General features: G+C 58.4%; 1 protein-coding gene across 15 annotated transcripts in view; it reads right to left on the reverse strand.

Moving 5' to 3' along the window:
* Positions 1-615: 615 nt before the first annotated feature.
* SPEG (striated muscle enriched protein kinase) overlaps positions 616-21,509 on the reverse strand; it is a 60,793-nt gene continuing 39,899 nt past the window's right edge. For 14 of the 15 annotated variants that reach the window (XM_043444583.1, XM_043444577.1, XM_043444582.1 and 11 more), the window contains 25 exons: positions 21,256-21,379; positions 20,967-21,142; positions 18,322-18,434; positions 17,863-18,031; positions 17,533-17,629; positions 17,231-17,431; positions 15,837-15,894; positions 15,183-15,260; positions 14,898-15,076; positions 14,368-14,394; positions 13,595-13,747; positions 13,376-13,418; positions 12,056-12,124; positions 9,797-11,813; positions 9,155-9,286; positions 5,967-6,083; positions 5,650-5,817; positions 5,429-5,551; positions 5,109-5,276; positions 4,366-4,981; positions 3,692-3,931; positions 3,386-3,609; positions 2,467-2,542; positions 2,059-2,208; positions 616-1,683 (listed from right to left, as the gene is read on the reverse strand). In XM_043444583.1, the coding sequence (XP_043300518.1) occupies positions 1,491-1,683; positions 2,059-2,208; positions 2,467-2,542; positions 3,386-3,609; positions 3,692-3,931; positions 4,366-4,981; positions 5,109-5,276; positions 5,429-5,551; positions 5,650-5,817; positions 5,967-6,083; positions 9,155-9,286; positions 9,797-11,813; positions 12,056-12,124; positions 13,376-13,418; positions 13,595-13,747; positions 14,368-14,394; positions 14,898-15,076; positions 15,183-15,260; positions 15,837-15,894; positions 17,231-17,431; positions 17,533-17,629; positions 17,863-18,031; positions 18,322-18,434; positions 20,967-21,142; positions 21,256-21,379 (5,711 nt within the window). In that variant the 3' untranslated portion in view covers positions 616-1,490. Of the gene's footprint in view, positions 1,684-2,058; positions 2,209-2,466; positions 2,543-3,385; positions 3,610-3,691; positions 3,932-4,365; positions 4,982-5,108; positions 5,277-5,428; positions 5,552-5,649; positions 5,818-5,966; positions 6,084-9,154; positions 9,287-9,796; positions 11,814-12,055; positions 12,125-13,375; positions 13,419-13,594; positions 13,748-14,367; positions 14,395-14,897; positions 15,077-15,182; positions 15,261-15,836; positions 15,895-17,230; positions 17,432-17,532; positions 17,630-17,862; positions 18,032-18,321; positions 18,435-20,966; positions 21,143-21,255; positions 21,380-21,509 lie in introns of those variants that run through there. The other variant, XM_043444590.1, reaches the window with a different exon arrangement.

A 21,509-nucleotide genomic window follows, 5' to 3' on the forward strand; every position in this document is an offset into this window, starting at 1 on the left:
TGTCCCTGGGCCCCAGGAAAGTCCTCATCTATGGCCCCATCACAGCAGGCGCACTGACTGCAGCACTCACAGATGCCCCGTGTGTCCTGATTGGTGCTCTGACTCAGAGCATGGGCTCGTGAGCCTGTCCTGCTTTCCCCTACAGCTCTTCTCACCATCTGCTCTCACCAATCATCATGATGAAACCCCCTCTGCTCCAGGGGTCAGGACCAGAGCTGCCCTGTCCCCTGAACAGAGTGAAGAAGGCTGAGCCAGGATGGGGGTGTGGGCTGGTCCCTTCCAGAGCCCAGCATCCTCCCATTGTGATGATGGAACATGTGAGAAGAGGTGGGGGCCACCTGTATGGTTAGAGGCTGGTGGTGGGGATTCAGTGGTCCTGCCAGGATTTCAGAAACTTTAGAGGGAGAAACAGACCCACATCTTTCCTCTCAAGGAATTAGGGACAGGTGAGGGGCCAGGAGGGTCAGGGGGCAGGGGAGGAAGGTCCTAAGGTGCTAGGTGATATACCTCAGTTCTCACTGGCCCCGAAAAGGCTGGAATGCCCTGTCCCAGTACCCCAGCATCGTGTACACGCGGTACCCCCAGCCATCCCTCCCCATAGACAACACACATAGGTCCTGCTGCTTGCCGTTTTTATTTTCCTTGTGACAGACAGACAGACAGCTGCACAGACAGCTGGATGGCTGGGGGTGGGGATGGTCAGGACAACATAGGCAAGAGGGATTGGATGGCAGGGAGACTTCATAAAAGTCAATAAATAAATAAATATGAATGAGAAGGAGGGTGAAGGCCACAGAGAGGCGGCGGGGACATCCTCGGGCCAGCGCAGAGGGCCCAGCGCTGCATTCACCGGGATAGAGGAGAGCGCTGCTGGCTTGAGAGACCCCGCCTCCAGCCTTCAGCCCTCCACGCCTCTCCTTCTGGGGAGGCTGGCAGCTGGCCGCCCGCCCCCACCTGAGTCCTCTCTCCTCTCCCTCTCCCACCTTGCTGCCCTCTCTCACGTACTGCCTCTGGCTCCCTGACACTGTCTCCACGTCCTGTCCCTACTTCAGTGACACTCCCAGCCCCTGGCCTGTAGACACCCTGGGCTCCCCACATTTCCTCCTCTCCATTCATTCACACCCTCCTGGGTTGGTTCTCCCCCAGATGCTCTGTCTCCCTCCCCCAGAACCTCAGTAGAGTCTCCCCCTCCCTATGCCTCGGCTTCTTTCCCTCACTTGCCCATTCCCGCCTTGTCCCTCTTGACCTGATCCTGACCCCACCCAGCCTGGCCCATGGGTCTCCCACTCTGGCTCCAGCTGGGTGGCATCGGCTGAAGCCCAGGGTCTCTGTCCCCACAGGTCCATGAGGTAATAGCCCGGCCGGATGTTGCTGCTGGTGGTGTCCGAAGCCCCCCCGGGCCCACCCGGCTCCGCGGGGACCCTGGAATGTCCCGGGGCGTCAGCGGGAACCCCGAGTCGAAGCCCGTGGCTGGGCTGTGGTCCGAGGCGCTAGGGGCTGCCTGGGTAAGAGCGGAGCAGCACCTTGTGGCGGGTGGCAGCCTCGGCCCGGCGGCGCCGCTGCTCGCTCAGGAACTCCTTGAGCCGGTTGGTGGTGAAGGTGAGCGTCTGGCGGCGCAGTTTCATCAGGTAAGCATCCTGCAGCCACGGGTGGGCCAGGCAGTCCTGCACGGAGGGCCGGCTCCTGCCAGGCCAAGCCAGGGACAGTGAGCCTGGAGGCATGGCTCCCGGAGCAGAACAGACTCCACCCTCCCAGAGAGAGGACTCCCAATCCAGGATTCACCCCTAGGGAGTGAGCTTGGACAACTCTGGGACTCAGTTTCTCAGTCTCTGAAATGGGGACAATGATTCTGCCCGTGTCATAGGGCTGTTATGGACTTTAAATGGTGGTAGAACAGCCACTTAGGAGAAGTAGGAGTACTAACCGTAGTAATAGCAGCAGCAGCGTATTATTGGTGTGGGGTAGGAGTTGGGGGGCTTAGGTGTGGGCTGGGCCAGGGCCGTGTGAGGCTAGGAGAAGGTCATGCTGGGAGGCTGGTAGGTGTTAAGACCCACTCACCAGGGATGCACTGAGAGGACCTTTCGCAAGAAGAGGGTGGCACTCTGGGATGTGTTGGGGTACAGCTGGAAGGCATCAAAGCGGCCCCCCACAATGCGAGCCTCTGTTTCCTGGGGGTCTGGCTCATAGAATGGGGAGCGTCCACTGAGCCTGTAGAGGAGACAGTTCGGTTAACAGATGCAGACTGAGGGTCAACTCACAGGTCCAGGAGGATAGTAATGTGGGGGTTTCTAGGGGCACAGCACTCAGGGACAAGGCTACTTGCGTACTTGTGTGTGTACATGCATGTGTGTGTGCGTGCACAAGTTATGCACATGCATGTGTGTGTGTGTGCACAAGTTGTGCACATGCACGTGTGGCTGGGGAGGTGGGGGGTGCAGGCAGAGGGCGGGGCCTGGGGGTACTCACATGATGTAAGTGAGCACACCCGCTCCCCAGATGTCCGTGGCAGAACCGATGGGGTCTCCCTTTACCATTTCAGGAGCTGACAGGAGATAAGAGACCACGGTGAACCAGTTTCCGGGTAGCAAGGGAGCAGAGAGAGGCAGAGTATGCCCCTGGGGGCTTGGGAAGCAGGACGGTGCCAGGTCACCAGACCACAGGTACAAGCAGAGCAGCAGGCCCCGGATACTGGTGAGCTGCATGGCCCCCAAGGGAGACTTGGGACACCTGAGGAATCAGCCCAGGCACTGAATGTGGGGGGCGGGGGGCATCCCCAGAACCACAGAGGAGCTAAGAAGCAGATGATCACAAGCTCTTTCAGATCAGCTCCAAAGGTGGGCGCCCATTCACAAAGAGTGTGGCCAACACCGAGATTAAGAGCCTCTGAAATCAGCCGGGCTGGTTCTAATCCCAGCCTGCCCGTTCTAGTGACAGGACCCTGAGCAATGTATTAAACCCATCTGGCTTTCCATCTCCTCCTCTGTAAAGTGTGGCTTGCACAGTTATTCTAGGGAATAGAGATGATGAACAGAGTATTTAGCAGGTAGCTAAATGGTAGCTAGTTTCCCTTATTTATATAAATTAATAATCAATTCCCCTGTCTTTTCAACTTTATCACATCCTGGGTCTACCATGTACACTGATACTGAACAAACACCTCCCTGCACCTCTGTTTCCTCATCTGTAAAATAGGGATAATATTATGCCAATCTCCAGGGCTATTGTAAAGAAAAATTGAAAAAAACCCATGAAAAGGACTTAATTCGCTGCTTACATACAGTAAGCACTCAATAAATGGCATGTATGTGGGTGAAGTGGGTGGAGCCCTGGCTGCTGCCCCTTTGGCAGTAACCCATCCCCCCCTTGGATGGCATGGTGCCCTCACCCATGAACTCCAGTGTGCCCGTGCGGTGACCCAGGGGCCGCAGGGCCTGGGGGTTGTAGGGCTGGGCACTGCCGAAGTCCACGATCTTGAGGGCGTTGTCAGGGGCCAGCAGCAGGTTGTCTGGCTTGATGTCCAGGTGCAGCACGTGGCGGCCATGGAGGTAGTCCAGGCCTTGTAGCAGCTGCACCACATAGGTGGCCACATCGTCCTCTGAATACCGGAATCTGGAGGGGTGGGGGGGTCAGGGGATAGCCGAGCCCAGCTCCCCCCAGCCCCTGCTCTCTGCTCCCCCAGATGCCCAGCTACCTGTCGCTGAGCCCACAGAGGAGTTCCCGGTTGCCGCAGCTCTCGGCGATGAGCACGAGGTAGCGCGGGGTGATGTAGGCCTCGTGCAGGGCCATGAGCCGCTCGTGGTGCAGGGTCCTCAACACCTCGTACTCCTGCAGCACCCGCCGCTTGCCCTCGGCCGCATACGGCACGATCTTGGCCACGAATGTTCGCCCGGTGGCATTCTCCCGGCAGGCACGCACCACACCAAAGCGACCCCTATGCATCAGGGGGCATATCATAGGCTCAGAGGAGCGAGGGGACACTTGCACTGTGCCGGCTAAGCAGAGGGTAAGCAGGGACCCCTGGGAGCAAGGATGCTATGGTTCCCAGGGTGGGAACCTGGGTTTGAGTCCCAGCTCTGCCCTTCACTTCAGGCATATCCCATAACCTCCCCAACCCATCCATGGAATGGAATAATGCAGCGTCCCTCTCAGTTGTGAAAATTAAGGTCACGTGGCCAAAGCACTGGGCATGATGCCTGGCACAGAGAAAATCTGAACTTAACTGTGCTAAGGACCCAGATCTCATCTCCCCAGGCACCCCAACACCCCTGGCGGGCTGGTCTTCTCTCTGAATCCCCATTGTTGCTAAAGCTCCATGCACTCCCCACCTCTGTCCTCCTTCCCTCCCCCAACCCTGCTCCCGCTTGCCTGGCCTTCTCCTCCAGGAAGGTGTAGGGTTTCTGAGGGGGGCCCTGTCGAAGAGTGGTGCCCTCTGGCCCAGGAGCCCTGGGGGGACCACCCCCAGGGGAGCCGACCACCTCCTTGGCCGGGCTGAGGCTCCGCACAGTCACTTTAGTGGGCTCAGGAGGGGGTTCAGGGGCTGGGGGCTCAGGGGCTGGTGGTGCAGACACAAAGGAGGTCACCATATACAGGGGCATTGAGGAAGAGGCTGTTTTCACCGCTTGAGGGGTGGAGGCAGGGGTAGGGGTCCCAGTATCAGGGACGGAAGACTTGGGCTCGCCCGGGGAGTCCTGGGCACTGGGTGGGGTAGGTTCTACTCGTTGGGCAGCCTGCAGGCCCCGGTGCTTCCGTGGGGGGGTTTGGGGTGGTGGACCCACAGCCTTGAGGGAGGACAAGGCCTGGCTGGGGGGTGCGGGGGAAGATGAGGAACTGAGAGGGGCTGCCTGGGGGCCTGGGGGAGCAGGAGCTGGGGAGGGGCTCAGTGGAGGGGCCAGTGAGGTAGGAGCGTCAGGAGGCGGGGCCCTGGCTGGCCCTGAGGTAACAGGGGCATCTCTGTGAGCAGCAGATGGCAGAGCTGAGGAATCTAAGTAGAGACAGAGAAAACCATCACCCTGGTGCCTCGGGGGCAAAACCAGGTGCTCCAAGGAGGGGCCGGACCCTGGGCCCAGTGACCCTGCCCTCCCTGGCCACTCCCGCCCTGTCCCACTGACCTTGCACGCCCCTGACGAGGACCTTTTCAGAAGGGTTGCTGAAAGGCCCTTGCCCAGCACGATTGGCACAGGCCACACGGAACCTCACAGTCACGCCGACTGGTAGGTGGGTCACATTGTAGTAGCAGTCGGGGATGCCCGAGCTCACGGGATGCCAGGAAGACTCCCCTGCAGGGAGCATGAGGCAGGGATTGAGGCCACAGAAGAGGTGGCCCAAGCTCCCGGTGCCATCTGTGAGGAGCTCAGGGAAGGTACATGTCTCCCCAGCTTCTCCACCCTCCACTGGCCCCCCACCCCTGACCAGCCTGCCAGTCCCTCACCATCCACCCGCCGCTCCAGCGTGTATGTGCAAGGTGCCTTGCTGTCTCCCGGCTTCCAGAGCACCAGTGCCGTGTCCTGGTAGGTCTGGGGCACCTCGGGAGGAGCCAGCTTTCCTGGGGTACCTGGTAAGAGAAGTGGAGCCCCAGTGAGCCCCTGCACCCCATCGAGCCCTGTCCCACCACCCGCATCACTACCTCCTGGGTCCCTGCCCTGGACTCACGAGCCACAGCCACGGTACAGGAGCTGGTGATGCTGCCCAGGACGTTGGTGGCGGAACACTCGTAGAGCCCCGCGTGCCGCTTGCCCGCCCGGGGGATGCTCAGTAGCTGACGACCATCTTTGCAGGACACGATGATCACCGAGGGCTCTGACCGCAGGGACTGCTTGTCTGTGGGCAAAGGAGGAGAGGGAGGGGTTGCAGAGTGAAGTAGCACACGTGTCCTCTGGGCCCCCTCAGCTGCCACTTCCCACTGAACATCCCCTGGCCATGGGGCCACTTGCCTACCCCTCTCTCTGGGGGAGACGTGATCGCCTCACCTTTCATCCAGGAGATGTGGGGTGCAGGGCAAGCCGCCGGCAGGCAGAGCAGGGTGGCTGCCTCTCCCTCCAGCAGCACCTGGTCCTTGAGTTTGATGTGGAAGACTGGGGGAAAGTCTGGAGCAAGAGCAAAGATGGTCATGGGTCTGCAGGGACCCTGGCTCCCTCACCGCTAATGGAGGGGATGAGGCATGTGAGAGCTAGCGCTGCCTGCAGAGAGCAGAGTGAAAGGCCATCTCTTCTCAGGCAGATAGGGGAAGGAGGTGTTGCCTTTGAGAATTTTCTCTGGGGTGAGCATCACTTTCCCAGGCACTTGCTGTGTGTAGAATGATCTTTTCCTTTCACTGATTATTGAAGACATGCCGTAGTTGCTACCTCGTATGTTTATAAGTCACTTTAAGCACACCTTGGCACTAAGTAAGTGCTCTACAAACACCTGGTTTTGTTTTATTTTTGTTTATTTGGCTATGCTGCACGGCATGCAAGATCTTAGTTCCCCGACCAGGGATTGAACTCGCGCCCCCTTGCAGTGGTAGCACAGAGTCTTAACCACTGGAACGCCAGGGAAATCCCTATAAGCACTTGCTAAATAAGATGAAAACAAATATTGAAAAATTACAATGGTTAAGCTCCTGCAATACCCATTCATTCTGGGGTACCGTAGGGCAAGTGACAGGAGCTGGTGACCTGACCTGAGACTCCCAAGACTGAACATATGTTCAATCAAACTGTGCAATTTCAAAAGACCTAAAGTCAAGGCAAACCTGGGGCAGACCCCCAAAGTGTGTCAGTCTCCCCCATCCCTCGTCCCCCCAGGGTCTGGGGCACCTGTCCCAGACCTTCTACACCCTCCCGCAGATCAGCTAAGTGGCGAGAGTTTTTGAAACGGAAGGACACCAGATCTGCATGACCTTGGACCATGTCTGTAAATTGAGGAAAATAATAACACCAAGCTCACAGAGTTGTCATGAGCATTCAAAGAGGCAAGTAAAGCACTTAGCAGATGTCTAACATATAATAAACGCTCATAGATGCTAGCTTCTATTGCTGTGATTATTATCTCGTTAACATGCCCGGTGGAGAAGCCAGGCACAGACCCCCAGAGAAAGAGGCTGTTTCAGCAAAGCTGGCTTCACAGCAGACTGGTGAATGGGCCCACGGCAGGGCTGCAGATGGCCACTGTCTTTGCTCCAGGTCTTTGCTGGCCTGTGGCTCGTTAGTGCCCTAAGGATTTGCACTCCTGCTCCCTGGGAATGTCTTTTTAGAAAAATCCCATCCTGGTCTGGGGATGGTAGTGGTGGTGGGGGGGGAGGTGGATTTCTTTCATGTGGACTGACAGGTAGATACACCTGGGAGCCCTGGCTCCTGCCTGTCTGCAGAACCAGCAGGGGGCAGGGTGTGGATGAGCTGGGAGAAGAGGATCTGCAGAAGAGGCTGACAGGACGTCAGCCTGCCCCTTTTCCCACTGTACCCCAGCGTTCCCCTAGGAGGGCTCCCACACCCAGGTGCCATCAACATAAAGGGAATATGGTTTTGTCAATGACCACCTTCAGATCAAGGGAGGATCTTGGGTAGTGGGGAGAGAGAGGGAGCCAAGGAGAAGGAGAGATGAAAGGTGACCCTGGTCCAGCTCTGCCAGTCCCACTCACGATCCTCCCAGGGGCCAGCCCGACTTGGGAAGGTGGACGTGGGACAGCCTTCTTCCCGAGGGGAGAAGGGCAGAGGCTGAAGTAAGAAGACACAGCCTCGGCAAGAAACCAGCTGCACAAGCAAAACAGTCAGGAGGGGGGCCCCAGATGGGAAGGGATAAACTGTCCCCAGGCCTCGGGCTGGTTTCTCTCTCTACGCAACACCGCCCCACCCGCACCTCCTTCACTGCCCCTGCGCCCGCCATCTGGCCTCCCTCCCTCCTCTTCCCTCACTACAGCCCTCTCCACCCACTGCCTAGAGTGAGATGCCCAGGTTCCCCCTGGCCAAGGAGGGACGAGGTCACATGTTCAGTCACGAGCCCTGCTGAGATGCATCTGGAACAGTTCTGAGTTTTATCGGAAACTGGAGAAGAAGAGATCGGTGACTGATAAAGGCCCTGCATGTAGCCTGGTGTGGTGGGCCTGCTCCTCTCTGCAGGTTGGTCTGGAAACCCTGGCCTCCTGAACTTCTGCCATCCATGAGTAATGCTCCCCACTTTCAAGTGGAGGACTGAGGTGACCCAGGGAGGAAATACCTCCCCCGCCACAGCCCTGGGACATGTGGGCAGAGAGAGAGACCAGGGCATATCCCAGGTGTTGCTCCCCGCAGCAAAGAGCCCCGGAGGAGGCTTGTCTGGGTGCAGAGCCTTCGGTGGGGGCAGAGGGGATAGAGAGGGGCGATCAGGTGTTTGGGGCTATAGAAAAATGGAAGGTTGAAGGCACAGTCCAGACTGTGGGCCTCTAGGCTGGGAGAGAAAGAGTCTTTGGGAGCATGTTCACGGGCTTCTCAGATCGCTCAGGGGGTAAAGAATCTGCCTGCTAATGCAGGAGACTCAAGAGACGAGGGTTCGATCCCTGGGTCGGGAAGATCCCCTGGAGTGGGAAATGGCAACCCACCCCAGTATTCATGCCTAGAAAATTCCATGGACAGAGGAGCCTGGTGGGCTATAATCCATGGGGTCGCAAAGCGTCGGATGCAAATGAGAACACACACAACAATCCCACGTACACACAGCATCAGGGGGTGCTGAGGGGCAGGGAGTCCGATCCTGAGCTCCCTCAGAACCACACCCAGGGACAGACATTCTGGGGAGAGGGTGGCTGGCCAAAGAAAGGCATGAGTACAGTGTCACAAAGGCACTTCTGGGCTCTGGGTGCAGAGGGTCATATAGTCCAACTTACTACCAGCTCTGTGACTTGGACAAGCTACTTAGCATGGCTAAGCCTCTGTTCCCTCACCTGTAAAATGGGCAGATGACAAGACTAGCTCCTAAGCAAACATGCGAGGGGTGAGTGAGGCAATGCTTGTTAACCGCTTAAAGGACACTTGGTGCTACTAATTAATGACAGCTGAAGCTATTATGATCATTGTTGTTCTCTCCTGGCCCCCTCCACCACTGCCAGGGGTCCTCCAAGCTACAACTTGTAGCCAAGTTGTACCCGGCTATAACTTTTCCCTGGGGCTCGCAGGGGGCTACTCATCCAGCAGGCCTGGATTACCTGACTCACTGCGCACATACTGGTGACCCAAATCCTCCTGGACACTGCCAGAGAGGTTTGGCTGTGACAACCCCTTGTCCTTCCGCAGCCGAGAGAGGCCCCAGCGTAGGCGGCTTCGACTTTCTGCAGGAGCTGTGAAGAACCAAGCCTGTGAGCACTTGCCTGGCCTCTACCAGGGAACAGAGGACTTTTAGCCCCGACCCTTCCCTGGTGGTGGTGGTTCAGTCGGTAAAGAATCTGCCTGAAATGCAGGAAACCCAGGGTTCAATCCCTGGGTCTAGAAGATCCCCTGGAGAAGGGCATGGCAACCCACTCCAGTATTCTTGCTTGGAGAATTCCATGAACAAAGGATCCTGGCAGGCCACAGTCCATAGGGTCCCAAAGAGTCACAAAGACACGAAGCGACTAACACACAGCCTCGACTCTGGCCGACTCCTCCAAGAGCCTCTACCCTTCAGCCTCCCGCGGCCCCAGTCCTGCCAGTTCTGTCCTGGGGGCCTCCAGAAATCTCTGCTTCTTTGCGCTGGGAGTCCCTGGCCCTCTCCTTCTCAGCGCACCTGACATCCCAGCCCCGCATCCCCAGATCCCACCACACCTGTTTACATTTTCACCCTCCACTCGCCCCCGGGGGCCCCTTCTCACCCGAGGAGCCGGACGTAGCGCTTGCCTCGGAGCCCAGGGACTCCGCGGAAGGCGTGGCGGCGCCGGCTTGGGCCGCCAGCTGGTTGTGCGCGAGGCCCAGGCGCCGCAGACTCTCGCCCTCGGAGGTGGCCCTACGCAGCCGGCCGAACAGCGGCGTGCTGCGGCCCGAAGCGCCCCCCGAGTCCTCGCTGCTGCCGCTGCGCTGCAACCGGCTCGACAGCCGCTCCAGCGTGGAGCTGAGCCTCCGGCGCACCGTCAGCACTGGGGAGCCCCGCGCCGAGCTGCCGCCCTCCGAGCTCTCGCCGTCCGCGCCGCGGGGCTCCCAGGCCGGGTGGCGCTGCGCGGGCGGGGTCCGACGCAGGCGCTGGGACAGCGACAGCGAGAGGCGGCGCACGAGGCCCGGCTCCCCGACCGCCCTGAGGTCCTGCACGGAGCGCGAGCGCTCGGGCCGTCGTACCAGCTCCAGCGGCGTGCCCGCCGGGCTGGGCCGGTAGATGCCGTCCTCCTCCTCCGCCCCGCGGAAGGGACCGCGCTCCTCCGACCGCGAGCGGCTCAGCAGCCGCAGCCCCCGCGACAGGGGCGACTCCCGGCTGCGCTTGAACTTGGCCTCGAACACGGCCTCCGACTCCAGGTTCTCGATGCTGCTGCTGAGACTGCTCCCTGGCCTGCGGGGCACCGCAGGGACCCGGGCTTTCTCGGCTGGCCCAGGGGTTGCCCCGGCTCCCGGGAGCAGGCGCTTCTCGGAGGCTCCCGGAGGTGGGGAGGCCACCCTGGAGAACACAGCCGGGTGGGGCTTGGGCTCCAACCGAGATGCCGGAGACCGAGATGCAGGAGACCGAGATGCAGGAGATACGACTGCGCCCTGCGGGGGACCTTGCGCCTGGCCTGACAGCTGGAGCGACTGCATGATCTGGGCGTAGGGAGTGAGCGGAGGCGCCAGGGTTTGCAGAGCTGTCGGGGGCTGTGCGGGCTTAGGGGCCCGGGCTGGTTCTGGTGTGGATTCTGGGGCCTTCTCTCGGGCAGGCTGGGGTGCTGGGGGCTGTGCAGCCTCACTGCGGGTGCCCACAGGAGGTTCTGAAGCCTTAGGGGTGCTGGGCTTGGCCACACTAGGCCGCACGGGGCTAGGTGGCTGGGCCTCGCTGAGGGCGGACAGGGAGGGGGACTCCTGCAGCTTGCGGGCCCCCAGCCGGGCCACGGGGATCTCGAGGGGTGCCCCCGCTCGGCGGTGCCGGCCCCGGGGCTCCGCCTCACCCTGCGAGAAGCTGCTGCTCTTCTGCAGGCCCCGAGCCTCAGGTGGGTGCTGGTGGTGGGGTGCTGCCTCGCTGGAGGCCGCCCGCGCCAGCCGGGGGTCCCGAGCCCGGCCCCCCAGGCTCTCCAGCAGGGGACCCCTGAGGCCACTGACCTTGCCATCATCGGGGCCACCCCTCAGCAGCCGCTGGCGCAGGGCCTGCAGCCTCTGGGCATACTCGCCCTCGCCCAGGCCTCCTCGGGTCAGGCGGGTGGCCCCCGGGCTGGGGCTTCGGCGCTGCGGCAGCTCCACGGACGCTGCCTTGTGCAGGCCCCGGCCCGGTTCCCTCGGCCCGGCCCGGGGCAGGGCGCTCTCAGCCGAGCTGCCCCTGCGGAGCTCTCCCCGACGGGGGCTGAGCCCAGACGGGGACTCCTGGCCTGGGGAGGGGAGTGCCTGAGGGCTGGGGGTCTCCTGGTCCTGAGAGGGTGCCTTTCCTTGTTCCTGCCAATCCATGGGGGTGGCCACCCCAGCCTCCGGGGCCCCGAGGGCCTCATCCTCGGTGGGAATGTCAGTGAGGGACACCCGGGAGCCCGAGAACTCGGGCTGCAGAGGTCGGGGCACAGAGGGCAGCTCCTCCAGCTCTTCCTCTTCAGAGTCGGACGACGATGACAGCCCTCCACTGGGGGGTGGTCTTCGGGGCACGGCCACCCACACCCGCTCCGGGGGCGCCCGCAGCAGCTCCGGGATGGGGCGCAGCACCAGGTGGCACTTGTAGCTGATCTGGGAGCGCTGGAGACAGGGTGCCATAGTCAGACCTGAGGGCCCTCCAGGGCCAAACGGACCACTTGGGCCCATCTCAGCCCCAGGGGAGAAGGCTTAACACAGGCAGATGTGGCAGCTGAGAGAATTAAAAAGTGGATGAAGACAGATGCGCAGAAGTGAGAGCATCTGACAGAAAAGGCAGCATTAGAGACAGAAAGTTGCAGAATGTCGAAGATGAAGACAGAGAGGCGGGGCCCAGCCAAGCTCACCTGCCACCTCCGCCGGGAGAGGAATAACTTTAGGTGATCCGTGCTCACCTCTGCACCCTTTGCCTGTGCCTGTAAACCAAGCAAGAGGGTCTGAGGGAAAGTCCTCCGTCAACCCTAACCCTTCAGCTTTGGCAGTGCAGAGATAATGTCTACAGGAGGGGACAGCAGATACAGCAGCATCGAGTCTGGGCTCCTGAGGCTCCCTTCCCAGGGGGTCTGTCACAACAACTCCCACCACCAAGGTGCCCACATGTGGACAAATTCCCCCCTGAACCTAAATGGAGAGGCACCTCAGGCTTCCCACATGGTGCTAGTGGTAAAGAACCTGCTTGCCAATGCAGAAGACATTAGAGATGTGGGTTCAACCCCTGGGTCAGGAAGATCCCCTGGAGGAAGGCACGGCAACCCACTCCAGTATTCTTGTCTGGAGAATCCCATGGATGGAGGAGCCTGGTGGGCTAATGTCCACAGCGTTGCAAAGAGGCAGACACGACTGAAGCTATTGAGCACATGCAAGTACCGAGAGAGGAAATCGGTGGCTTCCAGACTCCAGCCCGTACGCCACGGCTCAAGGCCCGATCATGGTACACTGGCTGCCCTGGGAGGCCTGTGCTCAGGCGTCTCACTTGAAACCTGCTCCCCAGTTTACCAGCTGTCTTCCTGAAGAGCCAGAGCCCCAGACATCTGCAGCCTTGGTGGGCCAGACCTCAGATACTCTCCTCAGCCACCCACCCAGGCTGTCCTTTTCAGAGCTCGTTTCTGATCTGAGTGACCAGGCTTGTATTCCAAGCACAGATACCAGAATGACCTCAGCCTTCTGTTGACCCAGCACAGTTCTCCCTGAACAGTTTGCTTTGACTGGGTCATTTGCTGAACCCCTCTCTCTGCCTGGTGCTATGCCCTGCGGTGCTGGGGGTCTGAAGATGAGTGAGAACTCTGCCCACAGAGAATTCAAAACCAAGAGGACAAACCAGTCAGGCCACCCACCAACCACAGTATGCAGGACCCGGGCAGGACAGAGGTGAGCCCCAGGAGTGAGGACACCCAGGACTGGTCTCAGGAGCCAAGGAGAACTCTCATGAGGATGCCTAGGATGTTGGGGGGGCGGGTCAGACCTGTGCCTCACAGTCTGTGATACCCCAATTTGAGCCTCGGATTCCTTATCAGCCAAAGGGGAGTGATAGAGCTATTGTGAGGCGAACAGATTATACGTAAATAAAATGCATAGCATGGTTACTGCACACAGGAGGGACTCAATAAATGGAGCTGCTAATAATGTTCTCTCCTTCCACCTCTTTACCACCACTTCGCAAGACTCACTTTAAACCAAGGATGTTCGAGGGTCTCCTCTGCAGTAGGCCTCCTGTAAAGGAAGGAGCATTAAAAAGGCATTTATCATTCATTCATTCAGTAAATGTTTGGGAAAATGGGGCCCCTAAGGAGCTGGGGGACTGACTGTCTACAGGCAAAGCCTTGGGCCGGAGCAGGGGCGGCGTGAGGGGGCCCTGCAGCGGGGAGGCTCCTGGACCTCCTACTCACAGCCGGTCGCGCACAAGCACTTTGATGAGGAAGCCCCGGGCCTCCCTGCTCAGGCTCAGGAACGTGGTCTCCTCGAAGGCCACATTGTAGTTTCGGATGTTCATCAGTGTCGTCCGATCGTTTTCCCCAACGAACGGGGAGATTCCCGTCAGGCTGCAGGGGTGGAGAGGGCTGGAGTGAGAGGGGGGCCCGGGGCTGAGAGGAGACAGAGTAGGATGCCCACAGGAGCACAGGGCTGGGGACGGGGGGTGGGGGGAGGCTGGGTGAATCCGGGCAGAATCTTGCCTGTCCTGCCCCTACTCGTCCCCCTGATGGCAGCACTGCCTTGCGCCCTGGGCAGCCAGACCCCTGCCCTCGGCCCATGCTCTAGCATACCTGTGCCAGCCCTCCCCCAGCCACAGCCTGTCCCTGCAGCGAGGAGTCTGTACCAAGGGGATATGTCCCCGGAGCCTGGCCCTTCCCTTTCTAGCCCATCTTCTGGACTGGTCCCTTGTCTTAATAGCACTGAGTCAGCACTGGCCTTCCCAAGCATGCTATCAGTGTGTCTGCCCCTCATGGAGGCACGTGGTGGTGGACAAAGCTTGGGCAGGCAGGCAGGGTGTCCACGTTTATGCTTATGAGGCCCCTTCCAGGGCAGGAAGCAGCCAGGGTATGGAAGAGAAGGGGCAGGCTGCAGCCCTCAAATGTTCTGTTACCCTAGGCTCTGCTAACGTTTGGACCTGCTACGAGAAACTGGTAGGAGACGGGGATCCTGAGAGCAGAGGGCTTCTTACCAGAGGAAGGCGACGACACCCACAGGCCTGTGGGGAAAGGACAGTGAGCGGGTAAGAGGGCAGCCCCGCCCCACCAGAAGTGAGCAGTCCTCTCGCTACCACTGATGACTGAGGAAGGGTCCTCCCTGTGAACACTGCCATGGACAAATGGGCACAGGGGTGCCTCCTTTGGGGGAAGACCCTGAACCCAGAGGTCATGACGTGCCTGGAGGACTCAAGGATCATGGCAGGGCTGGCCTAGGAAGTCTGGAGGAATCTGGGGACCAAGAAACTGTGCCTGCTTCACTGGTGGGGAGGCCCAGCACCCAGGACTACAGGCCTGAGGCTTTGAGTGGTTAGGTCGGCCCTGCGGGAGGAGAGGGAGGTAGTAACAAGGGCAAGAGACCTGTGAGCAAGGTCAGCAGCTGACTGTCAGAGAAGGCAGGCATCCGGGCTTAGTAAAGCTCCTCTCTGCCCCTGAGTGAATCCTCAGCATGGCATGGGGGGAAGCTGCCCCGGCCCACCCCAGCAGCCCAGCATGCCAACGTTACCAGATATCAGTGACTCCAGACACAGGGGTCTGGTTGACAATCTCGGGCGCCACGAACTCAGGTGTGCCATACTGGCAATACTGGGGTTCTCCTGGTGTCAGCTCCTGAGCGTTCCCAAAGTCACAGATCCTCACCTGCTCCTCGCCCTCAACACCATCCCACACCAGCAAGTTCTCGGGCTGCAGGACACAAGGCGAGACATGGGAACTGAGGGCCTAGGGGAGGACACCCCAGGGCCTGGCTCCCACAGGTGCTGCCTGCTTCCACCCGCCACCTGCATCTCACCTTGACGTCCAGGTGCAGCACGTGGTTCTCGTGCAAGTAGCCTATTCCTTCTAGCACCTGCCGCATGTAGGCCCGGATCTGTGGAGACAGGAGGCCCAGAGTCCGGGGAGTATTATGTTTGATCACCACCAGGGCTGTGGCAAGAAGCCAGGATATGCCTGGGAAGTGGCCTTCAGGAGGGGGCCGAAACACAGGCTTGGGGTTACTGAAGTAGTCCAGGGTTTCCATGGACAGCTGCACGGGCTGAGCAGAGCACAATTAGAGGAGGGCACCATTTACATGCTAATAAGGAGAACTGTGCAGTGCACAATTTGTACAACCCTACACGGCAGGACAGCACTGAGACTGGACGAGTCTGGATGGGGCTCCTTCTGGGGTAACGTCTGAGTGACCTTTATGTGAGGAAGGCCGAAAAACAACAGAGCTGGGGGCCAGGGTGGGTGCTGAGATTTACAGAAGACAGTGCAAGTCCCAGCGTGGGGGTCTGCTCTGAGCAGGGAAGGAGGCTCTGCTGCCTGCCTAACAGTGCTATCCACACCACCCTGGCCTGATTATGGGCACAGATGGCATGCCCGGGATGCACCCCTCGGGTCTCAGAGCTCAGGTGGGTGAACGCTGGTGCCCAGCCTGGCCCCTCCCACCCACTGCCCTCACCTCAGACTCACACACGGTGGGTTTCCTGGCCATTCGCTCCAGAAGCTCCTCTGTGCAGCTATGTCCTGGATCAAGGAGAACAGTGACCACTGCCAACAGCCGGGCCCACCTTAGGCGGTGCCCTCTACTCCCAGAGCTCCGGTTGGGTCCCAGCTCAGCACAGGGTTCTCTTTCCCCCAAAAGCACATCTGCTACCAGCTATCAACTGCATCTTCCCCTTCCCCTGTCATCCGGGTGCGTAGATGGGACAACCCTGCTTGAACTCTCACTTGCTGTGGGATCTCAGGCAAGTCACCTAACCTCTCTGAGCCTAGGTTCCTGCCGTTGTCAGAGAGGGATAATGTTCTTCTCACCTACCCTGTGAAGTGTCTGTAAGGCTCAAGTTGGAGCAGCATTTTGTTGACTGTGGATGGAACCTCTTGACTCTGTTTGAGAACGACCCAGAGGGCCCATGACACATAGTAATTTGTCATTTTGCTGAGGTCTGGGTTCTAACAGTGCAGACTAGGAAGCTAGTGTGTAAGACATGGTCACCCTGCTAGTGGCAGTCACAAGCCACTAGCATCCTTACCTCAGTGTGACTTTGTTTAACTACAGCTCTTATGAAAGAATAAAATCTTTGTCTGTATGAGAAGAGCCTCCCAAATAAAACCAAGTATTAACGTGTATCTGAAATGCAGTTGCTGCAAATGTTTGGATATACTGTACTGCATTTCATGATAAAAATCATGTGCCTCTTGCCAACTGTGTGATCTCGGGTGAGTTACTTTATCTCTCTACACCTTAGTTTCATCATCTATAAAATGGGGAAAGTAAAATTCCGAGAGATAAATATATATGATGATGAAACAGATATTGGTAAAACCCCCAGAACACTGCCAGGCACACATCAAGTACTTTGTAAATTTAAGCTAAAAAATGTTGGTCTTCACACAGGTCTCCGTTCTCCATTCTGTGAAGTGTTTATAAGATGTCTTGGACTTCCCTGGGGGTCCAGTGGTTAAGAACCCACCTGCCAGTGCAGGGGACACGGGTTTGATCCCTGGTCCGAGAAGATCTCACATGCCTCCGAGCAACTAAGTCTGTGTGCCACAACTCCTGGAGCCCATGCTCTCTAGAGCCTGTGCTCCGCAACAAGAGAAGCCACTGCAGTGAGAAGCCTGTGCTTCTATCAAAGAGTAGCCCCTGCTCGCTGCAACTAGAGAAAGCCTGCACGCAGCCACAAAATAACCCAGTGCAGCCAAAAATAAATAAAAATTAAAAAAAATAAAGATGCCTCGAGAAATCCCAGTTGTCGACGGGACCACTTTGTAAAGTGTAAAACATGTTGCTAATTGGCTGTTCCAAGGACCAGTTGTTCAGGCCGCCCACCCGCCCAGACTGTCCCAGGATACAGCTCAGTGACGATGACCAGTCCCCGGCGCCTCTCGAAGGCCTCGTGGAAGTAGAGGACACAGTCATGCTGGAGCCGGGCCAGCAGCCGGGCCTCCCGCCACGCTGATGCCTTTGGCTTGGCCTGACTGGGGATGAACTTGGCTGCAAACTCCAGTCCGGAGCTTCGCTCCACTACACGGCGCAGGTAGGAGAAGGCACCCCTGGGTGAGGATGCGAGGAGAGGACGGGGCTCAGGTGTTGCTGAGCCTCAGGCCCAGCCTCTATCGGCCCCCAGACACCATACCCACTCTGAGCCCCACACCTGCCGATCTCCTGGTGGATGTCATAGAAGTCACTGAGCCTCCTTCCTCGCTGCTCCTCATCTTCCCCAATCCCTTCCACCTCCATAGCTGTCTGGGCTAAGGAAGAGATGCCTGGTGTTAGGTGGGGAGGACAAGACAAGGGACGGGGCAGAGACTCGCCTGGGCGGGGCAGACAGAGGGCACAGAAGAGAAGCGCTAATGTTGGAGCTGGGGCTGGAGGAGGGAATGGTCTAGAGTGAAGGGCTGGGCGAATGTTTCCCGGTCGGGGGCCCACATCATTGGATCCCTGGGTGAGCACTCAGCATTGCTCCCCTTGAGTTCCAGCCCACCTGACTGCACAGCCAGCTCTGCTTTGCAGGAGACTTCGCCAGCCAGGTTACGGGCTGTGCAGGTGTAGACCCCTCCATCCTGGGCTCCCGCGCTGAGCACCACCAGGGAGCACTCGTTCTCCTCGTACACGAAGCTCACATGGTTGCTCTCGGTCAGCAGCGCCTCGTCCTGCAGAGGTGGCCGTCACCCCAACCCAGGCCTGACTTCCTGTCTGCCTGGGACCCAGTTCTACCTCCACACCAGAGACCCAATCTCACCCTGCCCTCAGGGCCTAGCGCTAGCTCCCCTAGGGGCCTGGCGCCACCCTTGTTTCCCAGCGTCACCAATGCCTCTGGGTCCCACTTTCTCCTCCTCTCTGTCCAGGCTTCCCTGATCCCCTCCACATCCCCCAGAAAGTCACCCCTCCATTCCCTCCACCTCCACCCATGCTCGGAAGGAGGCCGCAGCCAGCCTCTGACCTTGTACCACATGATGTCCGGCAGGGGCTTCCCGTCCACCACCACGGCGAAGCGAGCGGTCTCTCCAGCCCCCACCTCCACATCCTCCATGATGGACTCAAACCGGGGGGCCTCTGAAACACAGGCAGTGGTGGTGGGGAAACAGAACGTGGGGGTCACAAGGGCCTCCCTCCTCAGCCCCTCTCTGAGCCTTCCCTCAGGCAGAACATCAGACCCCGCCCCCCTCCCACACCCCCTCTGAGTCCCAACACCCCACCCTGGGGCTCTCAAACTTGGCCTGAAGAACATGAATTCCTGGCCTGAACCAAGCATTCTCCCTGTAAATCTAAACGTGATGTTCTGCAAATCTCGGGAAACCTCAGCCAGGGGGTACAGGCTTGCTTTGTTGGGCTCTCGGGATTCATTGGCCAGCTTTGAAATTAGGAGATTTTCACACACAAAAGAAATCTGGATTTCCTGCCTCTATTGGAAAAACAGGACTGGCTGTCCTGAGCTGCTTCCCTCACTGCATTAATGGGCTGTTGCGGAGTGGCCCGACACTGCCCCCTGTGGGTGGTGGCCCTCAGCACAGTCCTGCTGCGGGCCTCTCTGACTGTACCCATCCGGGGCCGGTGGGCGGCTCAGTCTGTGACCCCGCGTGGAGTTCACGGATGGCACAGCCTCCATCTTGAGGTTTTCTCTCTGAATCTTATTTAAATATTTAAGGGGCCTTCTACCATCTGGAAGATGGCAAGATGAATAGTCACCGATTCTCAGTTTAGTTCTCCCCCATGTGACTGATTTTATTCTCCACACATATCATGTTATTTCCTGGTTAAAGCAGCTCCTAATTCTCATGACGGAATTCAATACATATTCCAATGTGCTTGTGTTTTTTTGGAGAAACTTCTGGTGCCCTCCCCCTCCTTTCAGAGTGTTGGAGGATCTGGGCTTTAAGGGGAGTAGGGGGGAAAGCAGGGGTGCTGGGCGGGGAGCACCACCCAGCCGCAGGCACACACAGCTCGACTTCTGCACCGAACAAAAGGGGCAGCATCCTGGGGAAAATGCATCCACGGCCCGGTGTGGAGGGAAGGGACCACGCCACCCGCCTGGGGGACAGGGGTGGGCACAACAGAAAGGGGTGTGGTCCAAGCCCAGGCCTGCTCTAGCTCTGGCAAATGGGACTCAGTCTCCCTCAGTCACTGCCCCACCCAGGCTGGCTGCTGCTCTCTCAGTGTCCAGGGCCCCACCAAACCCCTGGGCTCCTCCTACATCTGGGAAGAAAGATGAATCCTACAGGTGATACTAACAAGGAGCAAGTGGTTGGCACTTCCCTAGTGGTCTAGGGATTAGGACTCTGCTTCCTGGGGCTCAGGTTTGATCCCTAGTTGGGGAACTGAGATCCCATAAGTCATGCAGTATGACCAAAAAACCTCCCCCAAAACAGAAAAAATCACAACCAAGAAGCAAAGGGGTGGCTGAGTGGGAAGTGCCGGGGTGGGATAGGGTGGGAGGATGCGGGGCAGAGGGGAAGACAGAAAACGGAAACCAGGGACCCGGACCATCAGTGGCCCCACCCCATCCACCGTCCACAGCAGGGCCAGAAGGGCCCCCATATCTCCTCCTCACACACCCTACGGCCACCTCTCTCCCACTTTAAAGCTGCCCGTCCTGCCCTCTAGGAATCTGGTCCCTAGTCTGCTGGGTATGGGATGGAGGTGGTGGCAGGGGTCAGTCTACGAAGGTCAAAAGGATCAGAAAGTTTCAAGTGGACTTCAACAATTTCTTTAAAGCACCATAAGATGCACGTTTACCCCGTGATAAGATGGCCTGTGCTAACTAAAATGTCACTTTCTTTGCATTTGCTTGGAATCTTATCTACTCAGCAGGTAACTGTTTGCTCACGCTGATCCGAAGTTCTGAGTGGCAGTTACATGTGTCTAGAGTTAATTAACAAACCGGAAAACAAGACAATTACTAGTTAATGCAGGCTACGGTCTGAGAGACTACATCTTGAAAGGAGAAACCTCTCTGCAAAGGTTGGGAGGCTCTGTCAAACAGGTTTGTGCAAAAGGGCAGCAGCCAGGATCCCAGAGCTGGGAGTCTGATGATAAGATGCTCTCACTTGCGCCTTTTTCTCCACCTTCATCCCAGCCCTGCGCCCCCCCACACTCCTCCAACCCCCACCCCCGCCCCCACCCCAGTTTGTTATTCTGGAAGTACTATTTCCTGCTATGTTTAACACAGGAGTTAGGAACACTGTCTGGCTTTGGAGTAGGGCATCCAGGCTTGAATCTTAGCTCCTGACTTATTACATTGTGTGACTCCGGGCCTGTTACTTAGCACATTCTCTGGGCCTCAGTTTCCCCATCTGTAAAATGCAGATAATAGCTGACTCCATCTCACAGGGTTGATCTAAATATTAAACAAATAATAAATGTAAGGTACTCAACACCGAGCCTACCACATACTCAATAAATTCTCAATAAATATCTTATTAGTACTAGTACCATTATTTTTACTACTACTGCAGTTATCATGGTCATTAGATGGACAAGTCTGAGCAGAGGCACCTAGGATGGTCAGGTGGGTGTGTACCCCTGGGGGATGAGGAGAGGGCTGCGGGCCTCAGAGCAGGGAGAGATAAAGAGGCCGCAGTCACCCACCTGCCAGCTCCAGGGTGACCGAGCAGGCCTGTGTGCCGTGGCGGTTGCGAGCAGTGCAAGTGAGGGCTCCCAGATCCCGGCGGCTCACCCGGCAGATCCGAAGAGAGTACTGGTCGTCATCCGGCTGGCTCAGCTCGTACACACCTGCCCGGGCCTCTAGGAGGGCCCCTCGGCAGCTGAGGGACACAGGACGGGGCGGTCACCCAGGATCCAGCCCCAGGGAGGTCAGCCTGGCCGGCTGGAGCCGGGCGCCTCATGTGAGGAGTAGGGCAGGCAAGGCAGGGCCCACCTCCTCCAGACGACCTGGGCCTCCACATGGTTGAAGGTGACGGTGACACTGGCGGGCTGTCCCTCCACCACATACACGATGTCTGGCTTGTCCAGCACGGCAGGTGCCTCCTCCAGGGGTGGGCCTGGGAACAGGAGAGCTGGCTCAGTGCTGAGCCTGACATCAGATCCTCAGCACCCACTGCTCTTGGAAGCCTCCCCATCACCATGTGAGCTCCATTTTTTTATAGACGAGGAAGCTGAGGTTCAAAGAGG

Source organism: Cervus canadensis, chromosome 24, assembly GCF_019320065.1.
Source record: "Cervus canadensis isolate Bull #8, Minnesota chromosome 24, ASM1932006v1, whole genome shotgun sequence".
Lineage (NCBI taxonomy): Eukaryota > Metazoa > Chordata > Mammalia > Artiodactyla > Cervidae > Cervus > Cervus canadensis.